At 42.1% G+C, this 12,041-nt stretch overlaps 1 protein-coding gene across 1 annotated transcript in view; it reads left to right on the top strand.

The window, feature by feature from the left end:
- Positions 1–2,785: 2,785 nt before the first annotated feature.
- LOC134965194 (mucin-2-like) overlaps positions 2,786–12,041 on the top strand; it is a 53,353-nt gene continuing 44,097 nt past the window's right edge. Inside the window, exon 1 of the mRNA XM_063941706.1 lies at positions 2,786–3,383. Within this exon, the coding sequence (XP_063797776.1) occupies positions 2,786–3,383 (598 nt within the window). The remainder of the gene's footprint in view (positions 3,384–12,041) is intronic.

The raw sequence follows: 12,041 nt of genomic DNA, 5'->3' as shown, positions 1-12,041 counted from the left end.
ATATATATATATATATATATACAGTATATATATATAAATATTCATACATACATTGATGCATCCTACTGTAGGTCTGTGAGCAGTGAGGACGGTGAGGCCGAGGACGGAGGGAGCTGCTGTTTGTGCACAGCCAGCAGCTCCCACTGGACATTCTGTTTTGTCAGCAGAGAGCTACAGTACATAGCTCTCTGTTGTTGTTGTTGTTGTTGTTGTTGCTGCTGCTGCTGCTGCTGCTGCAGGTCCGTGGTCGCGATCGCGACTTTTGCAGAGATAGAGACACATCTGTCACGTCTCAAAAAAAGAAAATTCAGCTCATCAGGGGGGGTTTCCAGGTATTCGGAAACCCCCCCTGCGTGCGTTACTGGTATCTGTCCACTTTATCTCTCTCCAAGAGAAGTAAGGATGAGAGAAAGAAGAGATGGAGATGGAAGCAGCAATTAGAAGGGAGCAGTGGTGAGTGAGAGGAGAGACACTTTTAATTATCTGCCTTGGAGAGGAGGGTTCTTTTCAGTGATGGTCCATGAAGGTCATGGTTTCAATTCCCACCATGGCCCTAACTGTGTGGAGTTTGTATATTCTCCCCGTACTTGCGTGGGTTTCCTTTGGGTACTCTGGCTTCCTCCCACAATCCAAAAATATACTGGTAGGTTAATTGGCTCCAAACAAAATGAACCCTAGCGTGAATGTGTCTGTGTACAGGTGATAGGGAATATAGATTGTAAGCTCCACTGGTGCAGGGACTGATGTGAGTGGCCAAATATTCTTTGTAAAACATGACGGATTATGTGTGCGCTATATAAATAACCGGTAATAAATAAATGATAACTAACATTATTTTTTGTATATATATTATTTATTGGATACAAGGGTCAGGGGGCGTGATTTTGATTTGGAAGTAAAGCAAAAAAAAATCAAGTGACTGTGCACCTGGGCAGAAATATGTTGCACTGCAGCATAGGCGTATCTATTATGGGTGCACAATGTAAGCTGGGCACAGGTGATTCGCTCATGTACAATAGAGATTTGTCGCCGGGAGCATGATGAGCGCCATGTTTCCGGAGACTTGCGCATGCTCAGAGTCTACCTGCACCACAGAGAGGAGGGGGCCCACACAGAGTCTGCACATGGGTCCCAGTCTCTCTTACACCGCCACTACACTATAGGGGCAGATGCAACATGTGCAGAGAGAGTTAGATTTGGGTGGGCGTGTCCAAACTGAAATCTAAATTGCAGTGTAAAAATAAAGCTGTCTAACATTTGTGGGCTACATGCAAAAGTAGCCAGTATTTAGCCTGCACAGAAAATATATAAATGAATGTGTACCCCTTGCATGGCAACATGGTTTATTCCAGATACAAAGTTACTTGCTTTTTTATTTGCTTTAGTTTCAAATCAGAATCAGGCTCACTGTTAGGTAAGGGTCTACATGTCTCCATTCTTTCAACATTGGCCATTTGGCTGCATTCCACTTATTAGTAAACAGAGTTTATTTAATGAAAACTTGGGCTGCAATTTTTAGTTTCCTAGAAGAACAATGGACAGGAAATCATTTATAAACAAGTATAATTTTATATCCAATAGTGTCCCTCATTTCTGTGTGATCTTAGGCTGGGTACTCACTGGAGTGTTGCCGTACCAAAATGCAGTTTTGGTGCGACATATCGCTTACAGCGCGCAGGACTGCGCGCTCCCGTGGTCACATGTGGCCGATACTTGGCTTGATGTGCTACACATCAAAACAAGCGTCCGTCGCTAGTGTCCTGTGTTATGTTAATGACGGACAGAACATGGTTGTTCTGTCCTTCATTAACATCGCCCCAATGTGTACGGGCATTCTAGGCTGAAAGGGATTCGTTCCAATGTCCTTATTACTGATTGATGATAATGCTTCTGTCATACAGTAGCCACCCGTACTTACCCCCAGCAGCTGCAGTTGTCATTCCATAACCTTATATATTTCAAGTATTCCTCACACCTCTTAGACTGTAAGCTCATTTGGCCAGGGCCATCTTTCATTACTGCAGCACCTCTTTGTCTGTAATTGGGTAATGTCTTTACTGGTAAGAGTCCATGCTAATTTGTGCTGCTGTGAAATCCGTAGCGCCTCACAAATAAATGTTGATGATGATTGCTAAAGTATTATTCCCACAATCAGAGCCATGCTTGTGGGGGTGGCTTGGAGATTACTAGAACATTGTGTATGGTGCAGATAAATAAAGGCTGGAAGTTAATTATTTTAATCTTGCTAGGTAAACAAGCTGACGTGTATTAAAACAGAAAAAAGGCAAACAAATTTAATTTAATCCTTGGCAGCTGGAAAGACATTAAGTAACACATTTGGGCACATTGAGAATATTGTATAAAGTCTTAGGTGTTTGCTTTACAACGAGTATGTAAAAGGTTTATTAATATGTTCCATGTGGACTAAACATAATGATGTTCTCTCTTATTTACAATCACATTATTATTATTATTATTATTATTATTATTATTATTAACAACATAATTGTAGGAAAGAGGGGTTTGTGTTCCTGGAACACTGGGCGGACTTCTTAGTCAGGCACCATCTTTTTTTGTCGTGATGGATTGCACCTGAATGAGGAAGGGCAGCGGTGCTGGGGGGAAGGATGGTTAGAAGGTTGGAGGAGATTTTAAACTAGGTGCCTGTGGGGAGGGTTTAGTTAGAAACTACTGGTCAAGCAGTGAGAACAGCAAAGATGGTGGTAGTGAACCAAATGGGGGTGGAGAAGGGGGGAGGGACAGAGCAGACTTCAAGGCCATTAATATGGGTACTAATAAGGGTATTACCAAGGGTATTGCCAAATCACCGACTAGTAACATTTATGGGTCCCCGTTACTGCATATAGAAAATGATGTCCCTAGCGCAAGGAGGAATACTTATCTTAATTATATTTATGTAAATGCTAGAAGCCTAACAGCTAAAAAGGGGGAACTAGAAATCCTTGCCACAAGCATTCAGTACGATATTATAGGCATTACTGAAACCTGGTGGGACGAATCTCATGACTGGTCAATTTATATGGAGGGTTATAAGCTGTTCAGGAGAGACAGATCAAACAAACGGGGTGGAGGGGTTTGTCTTTACCTAAAGCAGTTTTTAAAACCTGATGTACGGAAGGATATTCATGAGGAAAACGTAAACACTGTTGAGATGTTATGGGTTGAAATTACATGCGGTGGAAAGGTAAAGAAAAAGATAGTAGTGGGGCTATGCTACAAGCCCCCTGGCATTAATATATCTGACGAGGAAATGTTGCTGAAGCAAACTGATAAAGCGGCAGGAGCAGGGGACGTAATAGTGATGGGAGATTTTAATTATCCAGAGAGAAATTGGATAAATGATTCATGCGATACTGCTAGGGGTAATATGTTTTTAAACACACTAAATGATAACTACTTACTTCAACTAATCGAGGAACCAACTAGGCACAACGCAATCTTAGACCTGTTATTGACAAACAATGGGTATTTGATATCAAATATTATATTAGAGGAGCCTATAAGAAACAGCAACCACAATATGGTCACATTCAATATAAATTTTCATAAGCAGTCCTATATTGGTTCAACTAGGACTCTGAACTTCAGCAAAGCCAACTTTGACATGATGAGAGAAGCTTTAAGGGACACTGAATGGGAAATTTTGTTTGAAGGAAAAAACACTACAGAGAAATGGGAGGCATTAAAATCCCTGCTCGATGAGATTACTTGAAAATGTATTCCCATGGGCAGCGAACAAAGGACTTAAAACTCCAAATCAATGTGGCTTAATAAAAATATTAAGGAATTAATGGGCAGAAAAAGGCAATTCAGAAAATACAAATCAGATGGGAAGGCGGAGTCATTCGAGTACTACAGAGGTTCCCAAACTGTGTGCCATGGCTCCCTGGGGTGCCTCGGGACACCTGCAGGGGTGCCCTGGGTTGGTGGTCCAGGACCAATTCAAATTATTCATGGTCAATATAATAGGCAAAACCAGTGCTGGTGGCTGCCAGTCATAAAATATGTGGCCAAACAGAAGCAAATCTTGTTCTTCACCACACAACTGACCCTAAGGATGACATATAAACGCGATCTACTTAATGTAATATTTCTTTCTAAATTTCTCAATAAGAAATTTTTGGCCTAGGGGTGCCGTGAAAAAAAGTCTGATATTCTAGGGCGCCGTGATTCAAAAATGTTTGGAAACCACTGGAGTACTATAAGGTTTGCAACAAGATATGCAAAAAATAAATAAGAACGGCTACAGTACAAACTGAAAAGCTAGCAGCAAAGGAAAGTAAATCAAACTTTAAAAAATTCTTTAAATATATCAACAGTAAAATATTGAAGAAGGAGAGTATAGACCCTTTAAAGGACAAACTGGGAAACTTAATAAAAAATGATAACGACATAGCGGATACATTAAACAAGTTTTCCTCATCAGTATTTACAATAGAGGACCAGATGAATTAATTAACACACCCAACCCCAATAAGGATAATGTCCCATTGCTTAGTGCTTATTTAAGTGAGGAGGAAGTCTGTGACCAATTGAAAAAAATTAAGATTAATAAGTCACCTGGTCCAGACGGTATTCATCCAAGGGTTCTTATGGAACTACACTCCGAATTAGCAAGACCTCTATTTTTAATCTTCAATGATTCACTTACATCAGGCATGGTTCCCAAAGACTGGCATATAGCGGAAGTTGTGCCAATCTTCAAAAAGGGAAGTAAAGCTGAACCAGGCAATTATAGACCAGTTAGTCTTACATCTATAGTGGGGAAAGTCCTTGAAAGCATTCTGAGGGATAGTGTACAGAAGATCCTTGAAGCCAAAAAGATTATTATTAGGAACCAACACAGATTTGTGAAGGATAGATCATGTCAAACATACTTACTAGGCGTTTATGAAACAGTTAGTGCGAACCTTGATCAGGGTAAGGTGGTGGATGTAATCTTTTTAGACTTTCCTAAAACTTTCAACACAGTGCCACACATGAGACTTTCTATAAGTTACATGAACTAGGGCTAGGGAACACAATATGCACTTGGGTTAGTAACTGGTTAGATAATAGGGAGCAGCGCGTTGTGGTAAATGGAACTTCTTCAAATTGGACAGAAGTTCTAAGTGGTGTGCCACAAGGGTCTGTTCTCGGACCGCTATTGTTCAACATTTTCATTAACGATCTAGCGGTAGGTCTAGAGAGCATGGTGTCGATTTTTGCAGACGATACCAAACTATATAAGGTTATAAATTCGGAGGGAGACGCTGAGTCTCTCCAGAACTATTTATTTAAACTGGAATCATGGGCAGCAAAATGGAGAATGAGGTTTAATACAGACAAGTGTAAGGCAATGCATCTTGGTAGCAAGAACAAATATAACACCTATATACTTAATGGGGTGATTTTAGGGGACTCCGTACTGGAAAACGATTTAGGTGTTCATATAGCTAACAAACTTAGTAACAGCACCCAATGTAGGATAGCGGCAAAAAAGGCAAACACGGTACTAGCATGCATAAAGAGGGGTATTGATGCAAGGGATGAGAGTGTTAATCTCCAATTATATAAAGCCCATAGAGGCCCCATCTGGAATACTGCGCACAATTTTGGGCACCCTACTACAAAAAGGATATCCTGGAACTAGAAAAGGTTCAGAGGCGGGCGACCAAACTAATTAAGGGGATGGAGACGCTGGAATACCAGGAAAGACTTGCAAGGCTTGACATGTTTACACTAGGAAAGAGGAGATTAAGAGGGGACATGGTCAACATGTAGAAATATTTAAGGGGACAATACACAGAGCTTTTGGGGGATCTGTTTTTGTTAAGACCAACAGAGAAAACACGTGGACACCCACTTAGGTTAGAGGAGAGGAGATGCCGCACACAGAGGCGGAAAGGTTTTTTCACAGTAAGGACAATACGAGTTTGGAATTCCCTGCCTGAGAAAGTAGTAATGGGGGACTCAGTCATACTTTTAAGAATGAGCTAAAAAATTCTTTAATGGATAAGGATATACAGGGTTATGGTGGATAGATCACGTACCATAGTTATAATAAAATGAGGAAATACAACACAATTCCTGAAAATAATAGAGTAGGAGAACACAAATAAGTTGAACTCGATGGACGGATTGTCTTTTTTCAACCTCACAAACTATGTAACTATGTAACTATGCAACATTTGTTATAGCGCTATCTTATTGGCTTTAAATTAGAAATGTGCAGTTCGGTGCATCCAGCAATCCGAATCCACCCAAATTTTGTAAATCCGAACAGTACCAAAACCAGGTCCAGAACTTAAGAGGAAATCAGAACTGGACCGAGTCCCAACTTTCTTGCAATTCAGTGTTCCGATTTTAAATCCGAATTTTGGATTTTGGATTGCATAAATTACATGATGTTAGCTGTTTTCTTATCGATTTATATTAATGATTATCGATTTTTAACCGAGCCGAAAATCAAATCTGAACCAAAATACTTGAGAGTCAATTTGCCAAAACCAAAACTAAAACAAGATGTTGAATTAGAACCAAAACAAATAACACTGGGCACCGCGCACATCTCTACTAAAAAATAACACTAAGGGACGAATGTAATGCCGCCTGAGTTGGCCACAGATTGCCAACCTAACTCGGACGATTTATTAAATCGGCAAACATTTACGGTAAAAGGCAAAACCATGCCTTGTAAATGGTTGCCGCTTTAAATAAAATTCAGAGTTCGGCCGGCAACCTGCACATCTTGCATTACATCCTGCCCTAACAGTTAACTTCATCTTGTTTAAGTCAACCCTGTACTCCCACTGATTTACAGTATATTATAGCTTAATTATTTTTTCTCAGCCATCTTTGATTAGAGACTGACTGATATCTGTGGCTATAGGATTAAAGGCTTGAAATATATATATATATATATATATATATATATATTAGAGATGAGCGGGTTCGGTTCCTCGGAATCCGAACCCGCCCGAACTTCAGTTTTTTTTTACACGGGTCCGAGCGACTCGGATCTTCCCGCCTTGCTCGGTTAACCCGAGCGCGCCCGAACGTCATCATCACGCTGTCGGATTCTCGCGAGGCTCGGATTCTATCGCGAGACTCGGATTCTATATAAGGAGCCGCGCGTCGCCGCCATTTTTCACACGTGCATTGAGATTCATAGGGAGAGGACGTGGCTGGCGTCCTCTCCGTTTATAGAGATTCGAGAAGAGAGTGAGACAGAGAGAGACACAGTAGTAATTTTGGGGAGCATTAGGAGGAGTACTACTACTACTAGTACTTGCTGAAGTGATAGAGAGAGATAGTGTGACTGTATTATCTGACTTGTGGGGGAGACACTGACAGTGGGGAGCAGTTAGAGTCTGAGAGCAGGACTCAGGACTCAGGAGTACATATAACGTACAGTGCACACTTTTGCTGCCAGAGTGCCAGCCACACTGCCATTGTTTGTGACCACACTGACCACCAGTATAATATATATTGTGATTGTCTGCTTAGGACTCAGGAGTACTACTTGCAAGTTGCTGATAGTGTGACCAGTGACCTGACCACCAGTTTAATAATCACCACCAGTTTATGAGTTTAATATATATATATATATATATATATATATATAATTGTATATAATATATATATAATATTGTATACAACCTAGCACCTACCCGTGTTTTTTTTTTTTTTCTTTCTTCTTTATACATACTACTATAGTAGCTTACTGTAGCAGTCTGCGGTGCTGCTGAGCTGACAGTGTCCAGCAGGTCCGTCATCAGTCATTACATAATAAATATATAATATATACCTGTCCGGCTGCAGTACTAGTGATATTATATATACATATATATTGATTTCATCTCATTATCATCCAGTCTATATTAGCAGCAGACACAGTACGTTAGTCCACGGCTGTAGCTACCTCTGTGTCGGCACTCAGCAGTCCATCCATAATTGTATACCACCTACCCGTGGTTGTTTTTTTTTTCTTTCTTCTTTATACATACTACTATAGTAGCTTACTGTAGCAGTCTGCGGTGCTGCTGAGCTGACAGTGTCCAGCAGGTCCGTCATCAGTCATTACATAATAAATATATAATATATACCTGTCCGGCTGCAGTACTAGTGATATTATATATACATATATATTGATTTCATCTCATTATCATCCAGTCTATATTAGCAGCAGACACAGTACGTTAGTCCACGGCTGTAGCTACCTCTGTGTCGGCACTCGGCAGTCCATCCATAATTGTATACCACCTACCCGTGGTTGTTTTTTTTTTCTTTCTTCTTTATACATACTACTATAGTAGCTTACTGTAGCAGTCTGCGGTGCTGCTGAGCTGACAGTGTCCAGCAGGTCCGTCATCAGTCATTACATAATAAATATATAATATATACCTGTCCGGCTGCAGTACTAGTGATATTATATATACATATATATTGATTTCATCTCATTATCATCCAGTCTATATTAGCAGCAGACACAGTACGTTAGTCCACGGCTGTAGCTACCTCTGTGTCGGCACTCGGCAGTCCATCCATAATTGTATACCACCTACCCGTGGTTGTTTTTTTTTTCTTTCTTCTTTATACATACTACTATAGTAGCTTACTGTAGCAGTCTGCGGTGCTGCTGAGCTGACAGTGTCCAGCAGGTCCGTCATCAGTCATTACATAATAAATATATAATATATACCTGTCCGGCTGCAGTACTAGTGATATTATATATACATATATATTGATTTCATCTCATTATCATCCAGTCTATATTAGCAGCAGACACAGTACGTTAGTCCACGGCTGTAGCTACCTCTGTGTCGCACTCGGCAGTCCATCCATAATTGTATACCACCTACCCGTGGTTTTTTTTTTCTTTCTTCTTTATACATACTACTATAGTAGCTTACTGTAGCAGTCTGCGGTGCTGCTGAGCTGACAGTGTCCAGCAGGTCCGTCATCAGTCATTACATAATAAATATATAATATATACCTGTCCGGCTGCAGTACTAGTGATATTATATATACATATATATTGATTTCATCTCATTATCATCCAGTCTATATTAGCAGCAGACACAGTACGTTAGTCCACGGCTGTAGCTACCTCTGTGTCGGCACTCGGCAGTCCATCCATAATTGTATACCACCTACCCGTGGTTGTTTTTTTTTTCTTTCTTCTTTATACATACTACTATAGTAGCTTACTGTAGCAGTCTGCGGTGCTGCTGAGCTGACAGTGTCCAGCAGGTCCGTCATCAGTCATTACATAATAAATATATAATATATACCTGTCCGGCTGCAGTACTAGTGATATTATATATACATATATATTGATTTCATCTCATTATCATCCAGTCTATATTTGCAGCAGACACAGTACGTTAGTCCACGGCTGTAGCTACCTCTGTGTCGGCACTCGGCAGTCCATCCATAATTGTATACCACCTACCCGTGGTTGTTTTTTTTTTCTTTCTTCTTTATACATACTACTATAGTAGCTTACTGTAGCAGTCTGCGGTGCTGCTGAGCTGACAGTGTCCAGCAGGTCCGTCATCAGTCATTACATAATAAATATATAATATATACCTGTCCGGCTGCAGTACTAGTGATATTATATATACATATATATTGATTTCATCTCATTATCATCCAGTCTATATTAGCAGCAGACACAGTACGGTAGTCCACGGCTGTAGCTACCTCTGTGTCGGCACTCGGCAGTCCATCCATAAGTATACTAGTATCCATCCATCTCCATTGTTTACCTGAGGTGCCTTTTAGTTGTGCCTATTAAAATATGGAGAACAAAAATGTTGAGGTTCCAAAATTAGGGAAAGATCAAGATCCACTTCCACCTCGTGCTGAAGCTGCTGCCACTAGTCATGGCCGAGACGATGAAATGCCAGCAACGTCGTCTGCCAAGGCCGATGCCCAATGTCATAGTACAGAGCATGTAAAATCCAAAACACCAAATATCAGTAAAAAAAGGACTCCAAAACCTAAAATAAAATTGTCGGAGGAGAAGCGTAAACTTACCAATATGCCATTTACCACACGGAGTGGCAAGGAACGGCTGAGGCCCTGGCCTATGTTCATGGCTAGTGGTTCAGCTTCACATGAGGATGGAAGCACTCAGCCTCTCGCTAGAAAAATGAAATGACTCAAGCTGGCAAAAGCACCGCAAAGAACTGTGCGTTCTTCGAAATCCCAAATCCACAAGGAGAGTCCAATTGTGTTGGTTGCGATGCCTGACCTTCCCAACACTGGACATGAAGAGCATGCGCCTTCCACCATTTGCACGCCCCCTGCAAGTGCTGGAAGGAGCACCCGCAGTCCAGTTCCTGATAGTCAGATTGAAGATGTCAGTGTTGAAGTACACCAGGATGAGGAGGATATGGGTGTTGCTGGCGCTGGGGAGGAAATTGACCAGGAGGATTCTGATGGTGAGGTGGTTTGTTTAAGTCAGGCACCCGGGGAGACACCTGTTGTCCGTGGGAGGAATAGGGCCGTTGACATGCCTGGTGAAAATACCAAAAAAATCAGCTCTTCGGTGTGGAAGTATTTCAACAGAAATGCGGACAACAGGTGTCAAGCCGTGTGTTGCCTTTGTCAAGCTGTAATAAGTAGGGGTAAGGACGTTAACCACCTCGGAACATCCTCCCTTATACGTCACCTGCAGCGCATTCATAATAAGTCAGTGACAAGTTCAAAAACTTTGGGTGACAGCGGAAGCAGTCCACTGACCAGTAAATCCCTTCCTCTTGTAACCAAGCTCACGCAAACCACCCCACCAACTCCCTCAGTGTCAATTTCCTCCTTACCCAGGAATGCCAATAGTCCTGCAGGCCATGTCACTGGCAATTCTGACGAGTCCTCTCTTGCCTGGGATTCCTCGATGCATCCTTGAGTGTAATGCCTACTGCTGCTGGCGCTGCTGTTGTTGCTGCTGGGAGTCGATCGTCATCCCAGAGGGGAAGTCGTAAGCCCACTTGTACTACTTCCAGTAAGCAATTGACTGTCCAACAGTCCTTTGCGAGGAAGATGAAATATCACAGCAGTCATCCTGCTGCAAAGCGGATAACTGAGGCCTTGACAACTATGTTGGTGTTAGACGTGCGTCCGGTATCCGCCGTTAGTTCACAGGGAACTAGACAATTTCTTGAGGTAGTGTGCCCCCGTTACCAAATACCATCTAGGTTCCACTTCTCTAGGCAGGCGATACCGAGAATGTACACGGACGTCAGAAAAAGACTCACCAGTGTCCTAAAAAATGCAGTTGTACCCAATGTCCACTTAACCACGGACATGTGGACAAGTGGAGCAGGGCAGGGTCAGGACTATATGACTGTGACAGCCCACTGGGTAGATGTATGGACTCCCGCCGCAAGAACAGCAGCGGCGGCACCAGTAGCAGCATCTCGCAAACGCCAACTCTTTCCTAGGCAGGCTACGCTTTGTATCACCGCTTTCCAGAATACGCACACAGCTGAAAACCTCTTACGGCAACTGAGGAAGATCATCGCGGAATGGCTTACCCCAATTGGACTCTCCTGTGGATTTGTGGCATCGGACAACGCCAGCAATATTGTGTGTGCATTAAATATGGGCAAATTCCAGCACGTCCCATGTTTTGCACATACCTTGAATTTGGTGGTGCAGAATTTTTTAAAAAACGACAGGGGTGTGCAAGAGATGCTGTCGGTGGCCAGAAGAATTGCGGGACACTTTCGGCGTACAGGCACCACGTACAGAAGACTGGAGCACCACCAAAAACAACTGAACCTGCCCTGCCATCATCTGAAGCAAGAAGTGGTAACGAGGTGGAATTCAACCCTATATATGCTTCAGAGGTTGGAGGAGCAGCAAAAGGCCATTCAAGCCTATACAATTCAGCACGATATAGGAGGTGGAATGCACCTGTCTCAAGCGCAGTGGAGAATGATTTCAACATTGTGCAAGGTTCTGATGCCCTTTGAACTTGCCACACGTGAAGTCAGTTCAGACACTGCCAGCCTGAGTCAGGTCATTCCCCT

The sequence above is a fragment of the Pseudophryne corroboree genome, chromosome 10 (assembly GCF_028390025.1).
Source record: "Pseudophryne corroboree isolate aPseCor3 chromosome 10, aPseCor3.hap2, whole genome shotgun sequence".
Taxonomy (NCBI): Eukaryota; Metazoa; Chordata; class Amphibia; order Anura; family Myobatrachidae; genus Pseudophryne; species Pseudophryne corroboree.
This window is presented reverse-complemented; position numbering and strand designations above follow the sequence as displayed.